A 24,150-nucleotide genomic window follows, 5' to 3' on the forward strand; every position below is an offset into this window, starting at 1 on the left:
AAAATTAACCCCTTCCCTGCCAGTGTCATTTTTACAGTAACAGTGCATATATATAGCACTGATTACTGCAGTAATGTCACTGGTACCCCCAAAAGTGTCAAAAATGTCAGTCAAGGGTCCGATCTGTCCGCCGCAATGTCGCAGTCCCGCCAAAAAAAATCGCAGATCGCCGCCATTACGCGTTAAAAAAAAAACACCAAAAATGACAGAAATCTTTCCCTTTGTTAGTAAACGCAATAACTTTTGCACAAACCAATCAAAATACGCTTATTGTGATTTTTTTTACCAAACATAGGTAGCAGAAAACAAATTAGCCAAAAATTAAAAAAAAATTGATTTTTACATTTTTTGGGGGGGGGGGTGGAAATTTCATATAAAAAAATGTGAAAAATATTGTTATTTTTTCAAAATGAAGGCTCTTTTTTTGTTTATAGCGCAAAAAGTAAAAATCGCACAGGTGATCAAAGAAGAAATAATTGTGCTCCATCCCGAAGGTTAGGAGCTCCAATATAAACCTCTTTTGCTTCAAAGGAATATTGTAGGCCTGATCTAGAAATATGCCAACTGCCTCGTATCCCATATGATGCGGAATCACGGTGTACATCTGCTGTGACTAGCAATATATTTCCTTCTACCTCCAATTCTGTCATCTCCCTTATACATTGGGTGGTATCCTTCAGGAATGCAGGGGTCTCCTGTACCAATTGTTGTAGAAAAAAAGTCTACATACTTTCCAATTCTGGATGTAACCGAGTCTATGCCACTTATTATTGGTCTTCCCGATGGTTTCGTTTGACACTTATGTATTTGCGGGAGGTAATACATGGTAGGTATTCTGGGTGCCAATGGTACTAGGTATTCTCGCTCTTTTTTATTTATAATACCATCTTCAAATCCTTTTTTGATTACTTTTTCTAATTTCCTTTTGCAAGTATATGTTGTCACACATGGTGTTGACCCCTTTCAGAAGGTCCCATTGGGGTTTCGGGCGAATTTCCTTTTCTTCTAGTTCTTTCAAAATGGCATCCCTAAAAACTGTCAAGTTATTACTCTGTGTTCCCACAGAGAGAAGCATTTCTGAGGTTAGTAGGTATACATGAAGTTTCCTGGTAGGATACATAGTTCCTCATTAGCTTTAGCCAGGAAGTGAATGAATTTGTGTACGTCTAAAAACTTCTCAAATTTATTAAGAGGCCTTCTTGGAGCATATTTTAGAACGTTATTTAACTTTTTTTTTTCGATTCCGTGAGTAAAATTCCGCTGAGGTTGAAGATACCAGGTGCAGTTATTTTTTATTTTTTCCGAGCAGATCCTCCCCTGCAGCCCCGTGTTGTTTTTTTCTTTTTCCTTTCATCGTGCCCCGGCATAAAAAACCCAGTGGTTTGGCACTTATAGGTGTTCTCAACGGTTGTAACTGATAATTCTCCCTATCGTCCTTTCTTGGTTCTTCAAACTCTAAAGCTTCATATCTATTTTGAGTGGGATATTGAAAATATCTTGGAGAATGAGGAGAATCACAGTGGTTTCCCATGTAGTCTACAGGTTCTCTTCTAGGGAACCTGGATCTAGAGCGTCTATGGTTCCTCTCATGGGAGTAGCCTCTATTCTCCTGTCTGTGTTTGGAATACTCGTTTCCCCATGAATCAGGATTGCGTCTTTTATCCTGTTATCGGTTTTGTTTTTTTAGAATGACCCCCTTGCTCTCTCAAAGGATTACCGTATTTTCAGGCGTATAAGACGACTGGGCGTATAAGACGACCCCCCTATTACATGATCTACCGGTAATACTTATACTTCGGTTACCTTGGAGATATTATACTCGGCGTATAAGACGACCCCCCATTTTTGGGGGATTTTTTTGAGGTTCAAAAGTAGTCTTATACGCCAGAAAATACAGTACATTTTTTATTGTTTGACGGTCCTCTCGACGTGGAGGGTTCTTTATTTCTACTAGGAATCTCATGCGACACAAAATCCCTTCTTGATACTTTCTTTGGGTTCTCTAAACCCCACTTGTGTAATGTTGCCTTCGGGAGTTTCTTCCTCCATCTGGGTTTGTATTTCCGTATTTGGCGCTTCTTTATCTTCTTAATGAAGCTGCCATTTAAAAACTTTGGCTGATTTATAATCTACCAAGTCCCGGAAATATTTTTTCCTTTTCTTTGCTTTTTGCTCATCTTCCTCCATTGCTAATATCTCCCTTAACTCCTGGTTATACACCTTGTATGCCTCCTCTTGCATACATGGTGTTAATTTTTCTTTGATCTCAAGGATTTCTTTATTCAATCTAATGACCTTCCTTCTTTTTCTATCTAGCAGAAAGTTCAGAAGACTCATACCTGCTCCATCAAAAAACTGGAACCATAACAATAGTTCCATATTCCCTTGGTCTGGATTTAGATTCCATCTCAGACTTCTGGGGATCATCTTTTCTTGGACATACTTCTCAAGAAACACAATGTCCCATGTAGGCATGGCATGTAGTTCTGCTACCATGTTTTTAAGTCTCATGAATATGCTCCTAAGATCTGTGGAGTCAGTAATGGTCTTTTCAAAAACCTCCTCCACAGCCAGTTTCCTGGAACTGTGATATTCAAAAATATCCATATTATCTTGCTGCACTTTGTTATACGTAAGATGAATTTAAAATGTGAAAGTGCGCTGATAATTATAAGTGAGCTGCAACCAAAGATAACCACTATAACTGCCTCAAGGAGCATCCGGTATCTTCCAGTGGGTCCACTCCCCCCCGGATCCCGAGGGTAGGAGTCAGTCAACACAGCCCGTGGAACCTGGCGGCCGTACCGAGGAGTCCCCCCAACATCCCAGAAATAAGGAGGCCCTCCACCCCGACCCACACCAATCCCGAGCACGGGTAAGCAAACTCAGCCCAGTGCTCACCCACAGTCCATCCCAGCAGCATCTTACCACCGGTAGTGGGGAGCAAAGTCAGAAGAAACCCCAGACAGACTACCCCCCCTCAGTCCCTGCCTGTACCATCACAGAACATCCATGCAGGGAGGGCAGAATATAGGAGAAAAACTTACTCAGGAAAGTAGGGCCGGTGCACAGGAATCACCACTCCAAGCATAAGTCCAGGGTCCTGAGAGATACCGATCACTAGATCATGAAAGCGTAGGTTGGCACAGAAATAACAAAATCCAGGCCAGCCAGGCAGACTGCCCAGTAGAAACTCTCTGTGTGGAGTAGAGTGGGGCAGGGGGGAGGGAGAAACCAGGCACACACTTACAAAGCGGGGCAGTCCAAATTTCAAGGTTCTCTGGGAGCCTTCGGAGTGCGGGTCCTGGATCAGCGGCGGACCTGCTGAGGGAGAGGAGACGCAGCAGCGCCCTGGAGAGCTTAAGTCCGACGGTCTGTGGTGCGGGGCAGCATCACCAGCCAGTTCGGTACATGGACGGGCTCCGCACCCAGGAAAGAAAACAGTGCAGGCAGTTCCCCTGAGAACGTAAAGTGAAGGAGGAATTAGTCTTGCGAAATGTTTCCTCCGCGGACACCCGGTCTTAACCTTCACCACACCATCAGTGACCCCTTAAGAGTGGGCACTCACCAGAGATAGCGTGGTAATACGCCTGTAAGCATTGGTTGCTTTAACCCTTGACTCTCCGGACCACCTCTGCTCTCACCAGAAGAACTCCGCTTTTCAGTCTCAATCGGGGATCAGCTCATACCCATAAAAACATTGGAAAGATAGGAGGCACAATAGTGTGATACCGTTTCGAAGAGCTTTATTTAGTACCCACACTCCAACAAAAAACCCCCAACATCCAATGTGCTTACATATAGATAGAAGTGTTCAAGCATGTAATAGATAATCCCGATGGGATGGCCTGCTCACCGTTTCCTGCATAGGTTCTGTCCGTTTGGGTCAGATACGGTATTCAGCCAAAACATCAGTGACCATCCGGGAGACAGCGTGCCTGTGTCCTAACGTGTTTCGACGTATATGGCTTCAACAGAGGACACAGACACACTGCACACTGTCCCTTTTATGTGCCCTAAAAGACTAGGACTGGTTTGGTGGTGTGGTGAAGGTTAAGACCGAATCTATTATCTTTGAGCACCGGGAACACAGAATACATAAGGAATAGCTGGTTTACCTTTAATAGAGACTGTTTTGGCGGTATAATGCTCTTATATGAGGACTATATGATCATGATATGCAGAAGACATATTGAGCGCTGCTGAGTGTGATTTATGCTGGACATGTCTGTTTTAGTATTTGTTACATTATAATTTTAGACTGTTGCTCTTTTACAGTAGCTGCGATCAGCAGAATTTTATGATATTTATACCGATTTTATTTATGGTTATGTGTTTTTTACCCTCAATATCTTAAGCGCTGGGCGAGTGTTTGACAATCCTCCCGAGTTTTTCAACCACTTTGTGACGAGACCAATCTCGCCACTGGGCATTGGAGAAGACTGGTTGCTTGCCTCCTGCAATGGGACTATGGACCCTCTCATCAGCCCAGGCTAAACGTAAACCCCATGGCAATTTGACTGTTTGTGGCATCTGAGCACTGTTTGGATATGTTGAGCGCTCAGATCCAGGCTATCTGGGGATGGGTTGAATGTAGGGGTTCTGTTCAGTAGACTGGGTTTTGCAGTTTTGCATTTTTTGGTCTTTTTGTGTTTCTCTAACCATGCGGCTAATGGAGGTCTCTGTGCAAACTAGTTTTAGCTGCAGAGAGAGGGGGGGGGGATTGTTTCCAGCAGCCCCCTCCTGAGGAATGTCTACTGATTTAAACTGAGTGCTTTTGTCTAGAGAGGGGGATGGTTTCCAGCAGCCCCCTCCTGAGGAATGTCTTCTGTGAGTCTGTAATGTGATACATGTCTGTTTGTGTTACAGTCTTCCATCTGGTCCCCTAGGGGAGTGTCCACCAGGTGGGAGACCTGCATAAATACAGGGGCAGGGAGCCCTCAATAAACATACCACTGCTTGACCTTCCACACGGAGCTTTGTCTCGTTCTTGAGGGGATTCACTGTATGTTGCTGGAGGCTGACTGCTAGGAGTGTAAGCTGATGAATGCTTCTCCTGTTTGTCTGCTAGCAGCTATTCGTGAGGTTCCAGGTTGGAGTGTTATTTTGTATCCAGTTCGGGAGTTTGATGTTCTGCAGTAGCTGTGCCTGTCTCTCAGAAAGGGGCATATCGCCTAAACGGATTTTAACCCCTTGTCTGCTGAAACGGTCCGTTACATCTGGTGGCAAGCAGCGTGATCGTTCCCACAGCCAGAAGGACAGCTACAGGAGACACCATTCCGTGGATTTACAAGTTGGGGGCAACGCATGTCCCAGTACAGCGACCCTGACAGCACCAGCATGGAACCAGCAGTGGAGTTCGATGAGGGTGCCATGGATGACCGAGATGCAGTCCGTAAAGGCATCTGGTACCAGGCACTGTGGAGTACCAGCGGGGTGAGAGACTCCCCAAGGAAGACCAGCGGTTGCAGAAGCGAGTAGCCCTGCGGATGCCCTTCCTGGGGAAGCAGCCCCGGGAGGAATGGGTTAAAGAATTGGACCTCCGGGTATGGCAGGAGATGTGGCTGGAGGATGCCTACCAGGCGCTGTGGTGGTGTGTTGCACAGTACCTGCCCTGGACAGCCGAGCATGACAAGCCAGAGCGAAAGGAGTTTGATGGTCCTGGCTTGTTATGGGAGTCTTTTTCAGAGCTGGAATTTGGGAGCCCTACACAAGCCCGGTTCAATGATCTCTTGGAGTGGAGGGAGAGCAGGTATGACTGGGACGACGCTCACGAAATTGAGCAAGACCTGGTCCACCTGGTGACCCGGGAGATGGAGCTAGAACAGGGCTACCAGCAGCTGTTCCAATACTATGAGAAGGCTCAGCAGGAGAGCAGCAGGACAGACCCAGAGCCAGACCCATTCAGAGGGGACGAGATGGTAAAGTTTTACTGGGAAGAACCCCAGGTGACCGGTAGAGATGGGAACGAGGTCTCTCCACCGGTCCTGCAGGGAATTGGGAGCCCAGTCTCCATTCCCCAGCGGCAGTGTAAAGTGCAGGGAGAGGAGAGCAGCGTCCTCCCTCCCCAGCGGCTGGCTGAGTTACAGGGGGCAGAGGTAGTTGTTCCTGCCCCCCAGCAGCAGAGTGATATGCCAGGAAGGCAGTGTGAAGTGCAGGGAGAGGAGAGCAGTGTCCTCACTCCCCAGCGGCAGCGTGATTTGTTGGGAATTGGGAGCCCAGTCTCCATCCCACAGCAGCAGAGTGTCCTGCAGGAAACAGAGAGCCTCGTCTCCTTTCCCCAGCAACAGGACACTGTATTGGGAGCAGAGACAGACGGTCTCCCTCCCCAGGGGCTGGAAGTATATTTGGGAGAGGAGCTTGTTACCCCCTCTCCCCATGGACAGTTTGATTTGTTGGGAATTGGGAGCCCAGTCTCCATCCCACAGCAGCAGCTTAACGTACCAGGGGGAGACAGTAAGCCCAACAGTGCAGATGGGACTGTGGTCTCTGCACTCACAGCACAGGGGGTAGGGACAGTCGGTCCTGACCCCCAGCAACAGGGCTGTTTAGCCAAAGGGAAGACAGTCGGTCTTCCCCCACAGCAGCATGGTGGTGTATCTAAAGGGGAGACAGGCGGTCTCCCCCTCCAACCAGGCTACTTCTGTGGTAGCGCTGGCACCAGGGCAGAGTACCGCTGGTCTCTGCCCACTCAGCAACCCACCAAGGCAGTCTACCAGTCCCCCACACAGCCAAGGTGAGGCACCTGGACATGGACAAATTTCTCTTCTACCCAGGTGTAGTAGCCAGTTCTTTTGGGTGGGCTGTACTGCTGTTTCTGTTTTGTGGGTGGACTGCTGGACTAACAAGGGCACTGACCGGCAGGAGGTCAGGTACCCTGTTAGTCTTTTTGGAAAGGGGGAGAGATGTGACGAGACCAATCTCGCCACTGGGCATTGGAGAAGACTGGTTGCTTGCCTCCTGCAATGGGACTATGGACCCTCTCATCAGCCCAGGCTAAACGTAAACCCCATGGCAATTTGACTGTTTGTGGCATCTGAGCGCTGTTTGGATATGTTGAGCGCTCAGATCCAGGCTATCTGGGGATGGGTTGAATGTAGGGGTTCTGTTCAGTAGACTGGGAGTTATGCATTTTTTGGTCTTTTTGTGTTTCTCTAACCATGAGGCTAATGGAGGTCTCTGTGCAAACTAGTTTTAGCTGCAGAGAGAGGGGGGGGGGGATTGTTTCCAGCAGCCCCCTCCTGAGGAATGTCTACTGATTTAAACTGAGTGCTTTTGTCTAGAGAGGGGGGTGGTTTCCAGCAGCCCCCTCCTGAGGAATGTCTTCTGTGAGTCTGTAATGTGATACACGTCTGTTTGTGTTACAGTCTTCCATCTGGTCCCCTAGGGGAGTGTCCACCAGGTGGGAGACCTGCATAAATACAGGGGCAGGGAGCCCTCAATAAACATACCACTGCTTGACCTTCCACACGGAGCTTTGTCTCGTTCTTGAGGGGATTCACTGTATGTTGCTGGAGGCTGATTGCTAGGAGTGTAAGCTGATGAATGCTTCTCCTGTTCGTCTGCTAGCAGCTATTCGTGAGGTTCCAGGTTGGAGTGTTATTTTGTATCCAGTTCGGGAGTTTGATGTTCTGCAGTAGCTGTGCCTGTCTCTCAGAAAGGGGCATATCGCCTAAACGGATTTTAACCCCTTGTCTGCTGAAACGGTCCGTTACACACTTTTTTATTACAGTTATTTATTTCACACCTAGCTGCTATGGAAGGGGTACAGTATCTCAAAAACAGGAAAATTGATCTCAAAAACATTTATGGGGATCAAGAGATACCAGACACCACACTTGATATTTCTAGTATTTTAAATAACCTAGCCAATACTTTAGAAAAACAGGTCAAAACTTGGTGGGACATCAGTATCTTTGAACAGTATGCGAAAGACAAATTAATCATGAGGAGCCTGAGATGGGATGTCACCCCTCAGGACGGCCTCGAGGACGATGCTTCCACCAATGAATGGATAGAATTTTTCAATCAAGCAGGATATAGGTTACAGGATTTAGTACTTAAAAAGGAAAAGGAAGAAGATGCTTATGTTAGAAAAGAAAATTTCGGAAATACAGAAGAAATTGGAAGAACATAAAGAATCACCTCTTTTGATTAAATTTAACTCAGATATCAAAAAGCGTCTAGAAAAAATAGATCTAGACACACAAAAGAAGAAGGTCAAGAAATACCATTGGGATATGAATGACTTTAAACGCAATCAGGTATATCTGTGGCAGATTCCACCCCAACAGACCGGACAAGAACAACAGATGGTCTCTCAAAATAGAGAGGATGGCCCAGGTACTAGTACTAACACTAATATAGGAAGTGTGGTCCCTAATTACACACAAGGGGGGACCCCTTGGAGAGTGTCTCAAGGAAAAGGAAAAAAGTGGAAGTCCAAACAAATGGGAAACGCCCCCCAACCATCAACTCCAATACAAAGGGCCCAACACCCCTCATATACCACTGGGAAAGTTAGGAACACATACCAGACAAATGGCCAGCCAACACAAATGGTACAAAAATATAACAGATTTGAACCTCTTAGGGTAGAGGAGAACATTCCAACCAACTCACAAGAGCCTTTTTTATGGAGAGGCTGGAGGGGAAGGGGCAGAGGAAGGGGCAGGAGACCCGTGAGAGGCAGAACGTGGAACAACCCCAGAGGACCCAGGGAAGAAATGGACCATCAGTATCAGCAGAGCTTGAGGAACAATTCAATGGGCTACCAGCATACAGAGGCTGTAGAGGAGGACGAAGGGTCCAGAAAAAGAAGGCGAGAAACGGAATGACTGGCATCTACAACTTGGCAGGGATCGATCTGAACCAAAAGGAAGTGAATATTTTAAACGCTGGATTGAAGTGCGGTATAAAGAAAGCGGTAAATAAATTTAACGTCTATATAGACATACAGAAGTACATCAGAAAGCTCAACATGAAGAAGTACTTTCTCAACACCAATGCAGCTCAAAATAGAATTACAAATCCCACAAATAAACCCAATACAGTAGGGGTTGATAGTGGTCTGAAGAATAACTCACTTTTCAATCCGCCATCAGCATCAAACCACAACATAGACGTTTTTAAACAATTACTCATTAAAGATCTGGACAAAATCAAACCCCTCCGAAATGCAAATCCGAAGTATATTCAAGAAGGGATTGAATCCCTGGAAAAGAGAAAAGAGGTGGTTATCCGTCCAGCGGATAAAGGGGTGGAGTAGTAATCCTGGAAAAAAATTACTACCATAACCAATTAATGAAAATGCTTGGAGATACCAAGGTGTATGGGAAGCTCAATCAGGATCCAACTATAGCATATAGAAAAGACCTGAATAACCTGATAGAGCTGGGCTTCGGTCGAAGAATTATAACGAAAAAAGAAATGAAATATTTAGTTTCAAGCTTTAGTTGCATCCCTACCATCTACACATTGCCCAAGGTCCATAAAAATCAGCTCCACCCTCCAGCCAGACCTATTGTCAACAGTATAGGTTCAGTATCCACGAGGGTAGGAGAGTACTTGGACCATTTCCTACAAGAGAGTGTAGTACAGATAAGTGCATATCTGCGAGACACCAAGGATTTTTTATGCATTTTAAGAGACTTGACCCTGCCAAACACAGACATTTTTTTAGTAACTGCTGACGTGTCCTCATTATACACGATAATACAGCTCGAGGATGCGATTTTAGCTTTAAACTGGGCCCTGAGCCAAAGAATGGATCTACCTCATGCACAGAAGAAATTTTTAGGTATGATTTTAGAGTATTGCTTATCTCACAACTATTTCTGGTACGGAGGCCAGTTTTACCTACAGAAACGGGGGGTTGCAATGGGGGCTAAGTTTGCACCCTCAATCGCCAATCTTTTTATGGGAGAATGGGAGGACAGGAGAATACACGCTGGACGTAGGAAAGAACTGTTGGTATACAAACGATATATTGATGACATGTTCTTCATATGGGCGGGTGATGAAGCATCGCTATTAATGTATATGGATGAGTTGAACACCAATACACAAAACATCAAATTAGAGTTTACATGGAGCCGGGAAACAATCAATTATTTAGATGTCAGTGTATCCTTGAATAGCGGAAAGATAAGCACAAAAGCTTACTTCAAACCGACTGACCGCAACGGATACTTACCTATACAGAGCGGACACCACCCCACATGGTTAAGAAATATTCCGAAAGGACAGCTGTTAAGGATTCGCAGGAATTGCACCCATTATGAAGACTATCTGACACAATCAGCGATTATTAAGGAGAGATTTGTAGAGAAAGGATACAAGACCGACCTGATTGATAAAACGGTGCAGGAGGTGCTTAATATCCCCCATAATGAATGTCTTGCCATTAAAGAAAGAGTTACCAACGATAGACACCAATGGGGTTTTATCACGGATTTTAATGTACAATATCGCGAATTTGAGATTTTTAAAAAACATTGGGAGATTTTAAAGATGGACAAGATTTTAGGACCTGTTTAACCGCCCTCCCCTATATTTATTTATCAGAAGGCACCCAGCATCGGGGACAGAATTGTTAAAAAGGTCCTTGACCTACCCAAGGTCCCCCAAATGTTTTGGAATACCCCAGGATTTTATGCTTGCAGACGCTGCAAAGCGTGCCGACAAGTTCACACCCACTTCAGAGGACTGACCACTTTCACCTCTAATGCAAATGGTAGAACCTTCGAAATAAAAGAAGTGATAACACATGCATGTCCACGCATGTTGTATATGGAATGGAATGTCCATGTGGCATGTTGTATATTGGCCTTACAAAAAGAAAGTTGGGGGTGCGGATTGCAGAACACATTCACAACATTAGCATAGGATTCAGGGAACATAGTGTTCCGTTACATTTTAGGGACAAACATAAAATGGATCCATCTGACTTAAAATTTTGGGGCATAGAGAAAATGCCCACTCTTGGCGTGGGGCAAATAGTGTCAGAGAACTTTCCAAAAAAGAAACGGAATGGATTTATTGGACCAATGCCCTTACTCCCAATGGATTAAACGTGGATTTGGATTTGAATTGCTTTTTAAGTAATTTTTAGGAGTTTTATCACCTTTTAATTACTTTTCTGGCCGTTATCTTTTATATCCACCTGTCCTCTCCATCTTATTACATACATATATTTTTACATATTTTATATTTTTATATTTTTAGCTTGCTCCAATTGTTTTAGCTTGTTTAGATTGCAATATGGTGGTGGATTCCTTTATACTTTATTTTACATTCCCGATTTATGGATCATACAGATTGGAATATATATTCTATTGCATCTTCTCTTCCTTTAATAATTTTGAACGTATACATTGTTTTTAACATTTTAACACAGATATGGTTATATGTAATTTTAATATCCACATGTATTAATGTACCGTGTATGGACTTAATTATTGGTTTTAATGGCCAGTAATTACCTGTGTATATTTATAATTGAAGTATATATCCTGTATATGCATATAACTATTTATATTGGTGTACTATGGAATAGGACTGAGTTATCCCTATGCACATAGTAATGGTGTGTACTAGGACCCGCAAGTGGCACCCATCAAATACGGCCGCAATACTGTTATTATGGGTACAGCCGTCAGGCACATAACATCCGGGTTGTTGAAACCGGATGTAGATACCGCAGCGGATGTGACGCCTCCGCACGTCATATCCTCGCATCCCGAGGCCCCGGAAGTCATTTTGCCGCGGCGGAAGCGGAAATGACGTTCCGGAAGTGCCAGGCACTGTAAACAGGGTTCATACACATTTTTACCAAGAAAATTCCATGACTTTTCCATGATTTTTCCATGACTTCACGTAAATATTCATGGCCTAAAGTTTCATGAAATGTCTATGTATACATGTTAAATAAGAAGAAAATCCATGTCACACCCAGCATATTTTCACTAAAATAAATGACAATTTTTGTAGTGTACAGTACCTCTGCAGTTAGGGTTTTGTTTCTGGATACAGCGCGACTCAAAATGGTCCCTTGTTTTACAGTGGATGAGATGGAAGCACCACTGCCACAGCTGGGAGCGGGTGTCACTTCAGGCGCACGGGTGAAAAAGCTGAGAACTCTGATGTAGGGGGGACTCTGGTGACCAGAGACCACTTTCCACAGAGAGAATGCACTAAGGAAGGGAGGGGGGGTCCTGATATAAGGAGGAACCTTTATAACAGTGCCCCCTTACATCAGTGACCCCCCCTCAGACTGGCCGGGCAGCACTGTCACTGACTTCCTCTTAGGTGCACCATGCTCTGGTTTTATCCTGTAGTTTCCTCTCCCCAGTCCACACATGTCTGACTTCTCCTGTGATCCCCATCCCGACAGCACTCCCACTTTTGACTCCTCTCCAGACATGATAAAAGACAAGAGATGGTCAGAGATTACGGACATGATAGAAGAGATGGTTAGAGGCTGTGGACATGGTACAGGAGGTGGTCAGAGGCTTTGGACATGGTAAAGGAGATTTTCATAGGCTGTGGACATGTTACAGGAGGTGGTCAGAGGATGCGGACATGGTACAGGAGATTTTCAAAGGCTGTGGACATGGTACAGGAGGTGGTTAGAGGCTGCGGACATAATACAGGAGGTGGTCAAAGGCTGCGGACATGATACAGGAGGTGGTCAAAGGCTGCGGACATGATACAGGAGGTGGTCAAAGGCTGTGGACATGATACAGGAGGTGGTCAAAGGCTGTGGACATGATACAGGAGGTAGTCAAAGGCTGTGGACATGGTACAGGAGATTTTCAAAGGCTGCGGACATGGTACAGGAGATTTTCAAAGGCTGCGGACATGGTACAGGAGATGGTCAAAGGCTGCAGACATGGTAGAAGAGATGGTCAGAGACTGCGGACATGGTAGAAGAGATGGTCAGAGACTGCGGACATGGTAGAAGAGATGGTCAGAGACTGCGGACATGGTAGAAGAGATGGTCAGAGACTGCGGACATGGTAGAAGAGATGGTTAGAGACTGCGGACATGGTAGAAGAGATGATCAGAGACTGCGGACATGATACAGGAGATGGTCAGAGACTGTGGACATGATAGAAGAGAAGGTCAGAGACTGCGGACATGATAGAAGATAGAAGAGCACTAGGGGGGCCGGAGAGCACAGGGGAAGAAGAGAGCACTGGAGGAGCTGAAGGGCATGGGGGGGGAATAGAGAGAATTAAGGGGGGGTTTGGAAAGCATTGCAGGGGGGGTTGGAAGGCACAGGGGAGTGGAGAGCACTGTCTGGGGGGGACAGTAAATCTCTGAGGGGGGAGCCAGGGAGCACAGGGGGGTGGAGAGCACTGGGGGAGCCAAAATAAGAACACGGAGGGGGCTAAGAGCAGGGAGGGCTAAAAGAGCACCAAAACAGAAAATGACTTTCCCCCCCCCCATTTCCACAACACATTCCACAACACGGGCAGTCGGCTTCCACATTCCACAGCACATTCCACAACACATTCCACAGCACATTCCACAACAGGGGCAGTCGGCTTCCACATTCCACAACACATTCCACAACACATACCACAGTACAGGGAGTCGCATTCCATAGCACATACCACAGTACGGGCAGTCGGCTTTTACATTCCATAACACATACCACAGTACAGGAAAGAAGCAGTCGGCCTGACACCCCCCAGTGCACGCCCCCCGTACGTCCCTGAGAGCGGGACAGTGAATGCACGATTTCTCAGTTTCAGGTTTCAGCGAATCAATCACCTATTCATATTGAAGAGACCAGTGATCAGGCTTCAGCGCTGCGGCTGATTAATCCGCCTAAACCCGAAACAGAGAAAATAGTCCACTTACTGTCCCCCGCTCCCACAGAATACAGGGGGCCCAGAGACAAAATTAAAAAGTTGCACAACACTTTTCCATGACTTTTCCAAAACTTAGTAAGTTTAGTCATTTTCCAGGACTTTTCCAGGCCTGGAAAGTGTCATGTCAAAATCCCATGACTTTTCCAGGATTTTCATGACCGTACGAACCCTGTGTAAACAAAGGATGTAGCAATGACGCTTGGAGATATCCGCACCGGAATAGGCTTTTAGCGGTGATAGCGCCATACTCTCGGTGCAATATATTACAGGCCATATTTGGGGGAGGAAAATTGAGGCAAAATATATGCAGTACATGTCACATCCGGTACCCTGGATACCGGAAATACACCTTTTGGCGGGAAACGGCGCCACGAGTTCCCTCCCAGGGGGAGGGGACATCATAATTGGGCAGAACCAGTCCTAGTCTTTTAGGGCACATAAAAGGGAGAGTGTGTCTGTGTCCTCTGTTGAAGCCATATACGGCGAAACGAGGCAGAACACAGGCACGCTGTCTCCCGGATGGTCACTGATGTTTTGGCTGAATACCGTATCTGACCCAAACGGACAGAACCTATGCAGGAAACGGTGAGCAGGCCATCCCATCGGGATTATCTATTACATGCTTGAACACTTCTATCTAGATATAAGCACATTGGATGTTGGGGGTTTTTTGTTGGAGTGTGGGTACTAAATAAAGCTCTTCGAAACGGTATCACACTATTGTGCCTCCTATCTTTCCAATGTTTTTATGGGTATGAGCTGATCCCCGACTGAGACTGAAAAGCGGAGTTCTTCTGGTGAGAGCAGAGGTGGTCCGGAGAGTCAAGGGTTAAAGCAACCAATGCTTACAGGTGTATTACCACGCTATCTCTGGTGAGTGCCCACTCTTAAGGGGTCACTGATGGTGTGGTGAAGGTTAAGACCGAATCTATTATCTTTGAGCACCGGGAACACCGAATACATAAGGAATAGCTGGTTTACCTTTAATAGAGACTGTTTTGGCGGTATAATGCTCTTATATGAGGTCTATATGATCATGATATGCAGAAGACATATTGAGCACTGCTGAGTGTGATTTATGCTGGACATGTCTGTTTTAGTATTTGTTACATTATAATTTTAAAAAAATGCACGTTATTTTTCACTAAAGATGAACTTGGCCTTTAAATTAACCAAAGAAGGACTAGTTGAGTGCAGCAGGCTGAGGATAAGCATTAGTGCAATCAAATTCAGCATGTCATAAATTTCTATCACAGTCTGGAGAATAAGACAAAAAATTAATCAACAACAAAAAAGTATATGACCAGAAGATGAGAGGTCTTTGTAATATGTATAGGGGGAGAAATAACCTTACCTATAGTCACTATAAGGCACAAAAACGCCAGAGGGAAAAGCAGAATCACCAAATACTCTCAACGGCGGGCATGGGAGACCTTAATTATGATGTATGATAAAGTATAAATTAGAAATGTTACTGTATCAAATGGATATGTCAGTACATATACATATGTATACATATATACGACGTATGGATACCAATAATGATACAGTCAATCCGTGGAGCATAAAATGAAAAGATAAAACAAAAAAGGAGCCAAAAGAAGAGAAAAAAGGAAAAAAGGGAGGGGAAAAAATGGGATGGAAAGGCAAGGGGACATACAGGGGAATGCAGTGTGACGCCATATTGGCATTCACCATAGATACCATCCAGAGGTGGTAAAGTTTTTCGTCTTAGATGCTATATCAGAGGATCCCCCGCGGTTGCAACTGGGACAAGAAGTTGCTCCAACGGGAGACTCAGTGGATCGAGAGGCTAAATGCTAATATTCCGCCAGGTTTGAATGAGGTTATCTCATACAAACCTTTCTTATAAAATCTATAAGTGCTTTCTTCTGTTTTGTCTCCTTTTTGCCATTTTATGTATTTTTTTGGTGACTATTTTGACCACCTTTTTTTCCTTTTTCTTTATTAGTTTCCCCGGCTTTTTCCTCCCCCCCTTCCCCTTTTCCTTCCCCATTTCCCCTACCTATTAGTTATCCTTGCCAATGGACATTATATATATATATATATTCATTCTGGATTAATTCTGCCGGTCTTATTTGTACTATGTTTATGCAATGTTATGCATAGAAATGTATATATTGACATATATGTGCATTGAATGTTTTTTGTTCTAATTTGTATTTCTTTATGTGCATTCTATATATATCGGTATACCATGGGCTTTCAAATATGTATTTTGCTGATAACGTCTGTTTTTCTATTCCTATGGTTATTTAGGCATGACCATATGAGGGCATGGAGCGGGATCGGTGCTCCCCGGCGGCTATGTGTCCCCCGAGCTGATGGTTACTTCCGTCAGTAACCGCCGGATATCCGGCAGAGTGCGCCGACGCCGTCACTGGCGCCTGCGCACTAACAGCGGGACTAGCAGCACCGCAGCTGTGGCCGCTGACGTCTGCTACGCCTGGAGACACATAAATAGCCGGCGCTGCCAACATGGCGGCGACGGCTGTTTGTGTTGCACACAGAGAGGACGTCTGTGAGGGGCCCCACGAGGTAACTATATTGGCCCGGGTGTAGTAACACCCCATACCCCCAATAGGGATTTTTTAGACTCCAACCGGACTTATCCATCTATATCTTTCTTGTCTTTGAGGACCTTGCCTCCATACTATATAGGAGCTTGTTTTTCCTGGCAATCCAGCTATTCCCTATTATGGGGTCTCTTTTGTCTGCTTTCATTAGAGGCATCTGAACAGCAATAACAGGAGCCATCCGAATTCAAGGGAATTCAGACAGATGGATTGTCTGATCTGAAGGTCCCCAGACTACGGTTACTTTTCTTAAAATGGCTATGTATATGTGTGTATATATATATATATATATATATATATATATATATATATATATATATATATATATATATATGCCCCTAAAAATCGGCACCCTCTATCCCTCTCTGTGTGATTTCTACTTCATTCAAATTAATTTTTACCCGAATCTTTATCTGGTAGGTGATGTTGCAAGATATATGTATACATATATGTATACTTCTTTTCCACCCTTTCTTCCTTTCCCTTTATGGCATCCCCCCCTCTCCCCCCCTTTTCCCTACCTTCCCTTTATCTTCCCCCCCCTTTCTTCCCCTTCTGGGGTTTTTTCTTCTATATAAGTATACATATGTATATGTACTGACATATCCATTTGATACAGTAACGTTTCTAATTTATACATTATTATACATCATAATTAAGGTCTCCCATGCCCGCCGGTGAGAGTATTTGGTGATTCTGCTTTTCCCTCTGGTGTTTTTGTGCCTTATAGTGACCATAGGTAAGGTTGTTATTTCTCCCCCTATACATATTACAAAGACCTCTCATCTTCTGGTCATATACTTTTTGTTGTCGATTCATTTTTTGTCTTATTCTCCAGACTGTGATAGAAATTTATTGTTATATTCTCCTGAAGAAGCGGCGTAGCCCGCGAAACATGTAGAGAAAACTGTGGAGATATTCCGACTATTCTTCACATCCAAAGTCATTTTTAGCGGATACTAATTGTGTCAGTTGTATGTGATGTATGTCATATTGTTGTAAACCAATATTTGTCTATTGTCTTTTATATTTAATAAAGCTATACCTTTTTAACAAAGTTATCCAAGATATATTAACTAACAAAGATACCGGTACCCAAAAATCCAGTACACCTGCTTTTCCTATTTCCCTTTCCCCAGTGAGTACCTCTACAATTGGGGAGTCTGAGGTCCCACTTATCCCATTTTCACATTGACATTTTTCTGTAAGTTGGTACCATTGTTCTATATATTATTATAGGCATCCAATATTCATGTCATTTACTACAGTGAACCGATTAACTCCTTGGGGGGGTCAAGGGTTAGCACTGACGACGGCAGCATTTGTGGCCAATGTGTTTATGAACCCCTTCATGCTGCATTACAGAGGGTTTAACACTGCCATTGGCCACTAATGCAGCATGAATGGGTTAACACTGCCACTGCTGCATTAGTTACCAGTGGCAGTGTTAATGGATCCCATCATGCCGCATTATGAAGGGATTAATAAACATTGGCACTGACCACTAATGCAGCACATGAGGTTAATTAACACTGTCACTTACCACCAATGGGGAGGGATGTTTTAAATAACACCACCACTGACCATCAATGCATCACTGAACATGTTATGAAATGCAGATCTAAAAATTATTTCAGGGATTCCCTGAGATTTCAACATTTTTGCAAATGGTTCCTTCAAGATAAGAAGGCTGATTTAATCCTTTTAGCAAGAAGATAAATAGGCAAAGGTATACAGCAGACCTTACATGTAGTGCAAATTCTGTTTTAAATGAACTAGTCAGACAGTTTTAGGTACTGTACTTTTACTTACAGAGGAGTATTTTGCATGCGTTTAGTTCTTACCATATGGCAGACCTTGGAGGTGGCTCTTAGTTTATTGTTATAATGGACTCCGCTTGTGATCCCAGAAAACAGCCATCGTTTCTTGCGTCAGTTGCCAATCCCTTGGCAATTAATTTTTCAGCCAAGTTTCCTTCACCATAAACCGATACTTCTGTAACATTGGTGTCAGTTTTAATAGGCAAAATGAGCAAATCGCAATCTCGAATAAAATCCATGCAGTACTTTATTGCATCTGCAGGCCAATGGTCTTTGTTTTTGGGAAAAACACCATGAAGTTTGCAGCGATAGGCTAGGGCGGGCAGACTAGCAATTTCTTTTGAAATGACCTTGAGTTTGCTGTAGTCTGAATAGGGAATGGACTTGTAGACTCCATAGTCTACAAGATTCAGTAAAATAGAGCTCATGTTGATGCTAGTTATTTCGGCTCTGCACCACTCATTTACTTCAAAGCACTCAACCAGGCAAGCTGAACCAAGCCTTACCAAATCACCAGTAAAGGGTAAGAGGTCATTTGTCAGTTCTTTAATTAGTTTGAATAACTTGTTCATTGAAAAAAGTGAGTTTTCTAGCTGGACACTGAAACAATTAGGGGTCTGAAAGTTAACAATAAATCCAGCATGCAATTCAAAACACCGGAGTGAACTCCTTAGTATAGCGGAAAGCAAATTGTCAGTCTCAAAATGAAAACTAGATATGGCATTACTTATTTTCTGTGGAATTTGTTGTGAAGTAGTATTAAAGTGCTCCATCAGCATTATATCGTCAAACAATATATCCACTTTCCAGCAGCTCTCAGTTTCCAAGAATTTAAGAAACAGGATGTGCAGCTCCTTTTGCAGAATAGACTGCATTTGCGATTGAAAGAAAGTTACTTTAACTTTTTCCATCCAAATCCACTTGCATGGAATAGCCTGATGAGGCATTGATTGTGCTATAGCAGGAAGCAATTTTGCATTGTGCATACTTATTATTTCACGAGCACCATGGTCCACAAAGAACACTGACATTTCTGCTGTTCTTAAAAGGATTTTTTCAACAGTTGCACGAAACCAAGTTTGCATTTTTTCAGATTTCACCAAACAGACCATCCCTTCTGAGATATCTTTTGCTATGAGCCGGTTGTCAGCCTGTTTGACAGCTGCTGAAATCTGGGCACTAATTTTGGATTCTTCTGTATTCCTAGCCAAGGTAACAAAAAGCATTCCACTGTTTGACAGGTAAATGTTTTTCACTTTCTCGATCTGATTGGATTTCAAGGCCATGTCTGATCTTGGAATAGTGTATTTTTTATCCAAGGAAGGTGATTCTGGAGAAGCCCCTGTGCTTTGAAGAAATTCTGTTACGGATTGCCCTTTTACGGTTATACTGACTTCCCACTGACTGTCATGTCTGCAAAGAAACACACAACTGAGTGTTTCATTTGTAATTTTTTCAGAAAACTTGTCCACTGCATCTTTACTCCAGTCACCATTTTGACATTTCTGAACACCAGTTAGAAAAACTGAAATGCTTAACCTGGGTGCATTTAAAAATGTTTCAGGGAGTTTGAAAATGGAACAAAAATCCACTTTGGCTGTATTGCCATAATCAATAAACTCTACTTTAAAAGAACTGTCTTTCAAAATTTGTTTAACCTCGGCTCTATAGAAAGCGTTGTCATCTGGATACTGAGCAACAACTAAAGCCCCTTCTTCAAGATGCTTTACTTCAAAAGGTTGGAAAGACATGTCATTTAGTTCTTCCTCTAGTTGCAATACCTGTTTCTCATTTTCAGCTAGCTGTATGTAGAAGTCAGAAGGGCTGGCTATAGAAGATGCATACACGAGATGAGTGGAGCCAGTTTCTGGAATATTTTGAGGGAGATCAGTTGATTTTAAAGGCTTTTTAACACTTCGTGGACTGCAGGAATTCTGAGATTGTGGGGGACTTGGCAACTTTGAAGCCTGCACAGTTTCATGCAAAAGCTCTTTTTGAAACGATTTACATGTAGAATTCTGAGAACTTTCTAAAGGAAATCCAAAATTTACTTCTGCAATTAAATTTTCATTCAAATCAGAAATCAGTGTTTTTTTGTCTTTGCCAAAAGAATCAGATCCCTTGCTCACATCTTGTAGAATGCATTTTGTTGCAGAAATTGGAAGGGCAGTGCTGCTGCCCTCCACACTTGATACATTCTTTGACAACTCTGACTGTACCTGCACCCCCAATATTTCTTTTATTTTATGATTTATGGACATAGTTCCACAACTCAAATCCATTTCCAGTTGTCCTTCATTGTCTAAGGATACAACAGTAGCACTGAGAGGTTTGCTGTCACACTGATCTTCAAACCAAGCTTTGGCCTCTGAAGTAAAAGTTGCTTCTTTTAAGCCTGACAGGTAACATGGAATAGCTTGCATAGGCTCAAATAAAACATCTGCAGCTTCCTCAGGTATAGGCAATAATTCATTTTTCTTTACCATGCGGCTGTCCCCAAAGTCTACAAAAAAGGCTAGGACATGGTCTGAGTCCACAGAATCCGCAGATGCTCTATAAAAATGCCCGTCTTTAGTGTGTTTAACAATACACAAGTGCTTTACTTTTTTTCCTGTTTCAGGATTTATGCTCTCACCTAAATCAGACACCTTCCCCATTAACACGTCAATAGTGTTTTTGTTTTTTGCAAGCTGGCAGTAAAATTTTCCTGTATTATATATGAAGGTAATGTAAATGTTTTCTTTGCTTCCCACCTCAAGGTCAAAAGTGGAGTAACAAAATGTATGCAGTTGAACAGATGGAATTGTGCCTTGACAGATAAGCTGCCTTTTGCTAGCTTGCCACTGGTTTACAGAATTGGGAGTTTCCAGTTCTATGGCATTATAGAGGCCACCCGAGTCATAACTGAACTGAGTGATGATGGTAATTTTGAGGTCAGTGGCAGACTCTACATAACTCTTAAAGTCCTTGCAAGCACAGGCAGACCATGTGTGAGGAGTGCTGGAAGAAAATAACACCTCACTCAAGCAACATCGAAAAGCCTGACCTTCCCATTGAAGAAATTGGGGTTTGATTTCTCTAAGCGCTGAAATCAACAATCTCTCCACTCTTCCGTAGTCAACAAAGATTACATCGACTTCATTTCTAGAGACCTTTTTCACAACAAAAGCTCTGTAATACTTGCCAGTACATAGTGACCTTGCAATACAAGCCATTTGTCCATTTTGATATTTGCTGTTGCAAGATTTATAGAAAGTTTGAATTTCATGCATCAAGTTATCTAGAGCAGAAAGGTTGCAGGAGAGTTGGCACCAAAAATATCCTGGTGACACCACATGAGAACACTTGACAAACCTAACAGCCCCAGGCTTAAATATATATACCTTAAAGGAAATTGGAGGAATATTTGAACCTGTGCTATGCGATAGTTCACTAAAGGGAAGATCTTCTTTTGTACACTCACGTAATGACACCATTATATCACCTTTGGTTATACACCTCACAGTAGCAGATTCTTTTCTGTTCCTGTTTTTATCCTTGTATTTTGTATTTCCTTCTGACAATTGACAAGCTTGATCGAGAGATTCTGAATTTAAATTAACCTTCCAAAATTCAGCATAGCCAGCTTTCACCAAAAGAGAGACAATATCAGAACCTTTTGGGCTCTCCAAAAGGCACATTTTCACCACATATTGAAACTTGCGTTTTGCAAGAACATGGCAAAGAAGCGCTTTCCCATTCACAATTTCTTTAAAGGCATCATTTGCACTCTTTACCCACTCATCATCTTGGGGATATGCGTATGCTAGAGTGCAGCACATTGCCAGGGCAGGCAAAGTACTGAATTTTGGCAACAAAACCTTGACTTCATAGAAAGCAACAGTCTCTGTATTTCCAAAGTCAATGAAATAAACAGAAATTTCTGGATTATGCACTTCGGTGATCACAGCCCTGTAGTAATGACCGTCTTTTGCATACAGGGCACAGCAAAGTTGACCAGCTTTGGGATCGTCTAAAACCATTTCCATAAGTTCACATTTATTGTATTGTTCTGCTATCTCTGCCATCATGGTATTAAACTCAGTTTGGCATGCATCAGTCCTTATCCAGAAGTTTGAAGGATTCAGTACGTATTCAACATATGCCACATGGGTTGAGTCTAGGTCCATTTGTAAGGACTTGTATGAAATAACTTCTTCACTACCCATTTCTTTGGATACAGAAGCTTCCGGCTGAGCTGTGTCTGAACTCTCCACCTCATACTCAGAATTTACAATATTGGTAAAGAAGTTAGGCGAAACTATTGGAATCTGCTGGTTTGTCAGATGACAGTCAGAACGCAGTTCATATTCCTTTTCATATAAGAATATGCTAAAGACTTGTTCTTCACTGCAAAACTCTTCAATGTAAGCAATTACTATTTGTCCTATAAGAGCCCGCTTAAACAGCAATAACTGCATGCTTTTTGTACTCGCTACGCGGTCATTTACCCTAGATAAGGCACATGGGAAGGACAACATAGGCAAGACCTGGAACTCTTTTTTCAACTGATGAAGGTCTGTGGACGCTATAGTTTCACTGCTGCCAATGTCAAAAAAACAGACTTTTATATCATTACAAGATACAAGAGCCTGGATAATGCCCCTATACCACAGTCCGTCTTTTCTCTTGGCAGCACAAAGCATTCCATAATTTCCAGGTGTAGAGTTCGCTTCAGTTTTAAGTGATTCATAGTATAAGCACATTCTAGCGGTTAGTTTACGCAACTCTGCTTCCCACGACAGTATTTGACAATAAAAGCGATCTGGACTTATCGCTGAAGAAATTCTAACTTTTTCCATAACTCCGACAGAATAGACAGGCTTTAGATGATTCATCACCTTCTGAAAACGTTGTTGATTATCATTCAAGCTCAAAGGGATGTCCGAGGTCAACTTCTTCTGTTGAAGCAAGTCAGGCATTTGTTTACAGTGGGAATTTGCTGGGAATTTGTGAATGAGCTCAACAATCAGGCAGAATGTGTCAGAATCCAAATATTTTGCAACACTTAGTTCAATGGCATTGTTGATGATTTTTGGCACTTCCAAGAGAATGACCTGATGGGGTAAGAAGGTTTTGACATGTCCATTATGCTCTTCTCCCACTAAGGAGGAAAAGAAGTTTATTGCTCTGGGAGACCACTTCTCTTCCAGCGGAAGTACATTTGAGAAGATTCCATTCACTACTTTTGGTGGAAGTGTAAACAACTCTCCAGTAGCGGAAGCAATTTGTTGAAAATCAACTTTTATTGTGTTCCCTTGATCTATGAGGACTACTTCAAACTTCTGCTTCACTTTATCCAAAATTTTCCCTCTGTGCCATAACCCAAGAGGTTTATCTTGCGCCAAACAAAACTCTCCAATATCAAGGTCCTTGTTCACTTTAGAAACAAGCTGTAACTCTGTTTGTAGTATGTGGTAGTCAAATTCATAACTAGATATGTATCTTCCTTGAAATTTCACCAGCACGTCACCAGGAACGCAACTGACATTCAAGATTTTGAAGTCCATTTTCAAATCACGCTTTTGACCCAAAGACATGTAATCCATTTCACCTAACAAAAAAAAATTGACAAAAAGGCAATGAATTTAAATTTGGCCCTACATCAGGGCAAGATAAATATAAGCAATACATTACTGAAACTCATACACATTTCCTATTGCAGACAAGTGACTTTTCTGGGATAAAAAGCAAAGGAATGGGGTCAGCCCTGCCCATTTGTTCTTCTGCTAAAGAATAACTCCCTCTGTTAACATAGGATTGGGGTTTTGTAATTTAAGAGGGGAGGGTTGATTAGGCTCATTAAACTAGTTC

At 43.2% G+C, this 24,150-nt stretch overlaps 1 protein-coding gene across 1 annotated transcript in view; it reads right to left on the reverse strand.

The window, feature by feature from the left end:
* The window catches only part of TDRD15 (tudor domain containing 15), a gene marked incomplete at its 5' end in the record, with an annotated part of 60,919 nt that extends 37,034 nt beyond the window's left edge, over window positions 1–23,885 (reverse strand). Inside the window, one exon of the mRNA XM_082251481.1 lies at window positions 18,322–23,885. Coding sequence (XP_082107607.1) covers window positions 18,348–23,885 — 5,538 coding nt within the window. The 3' untranslated portion in view covers window positions 18,322–18,347. The remainder of the gene's footprint in view (window positions 1–18,321) is intronic.
* Window positions 23,886–24,150: the final 265 nt, after the last annotated feature.

This window comes from Pelophylax lessonae, assembly GCF_965119305.1.
Source record: "Pelophylax lessonae genome assembly, chromosome: 3".
NCBI lineage: Eukaryota > Metazoa > Chordata > Amphibia > Anura > Ranidae > Pelophylax > Pelophylax lessonae.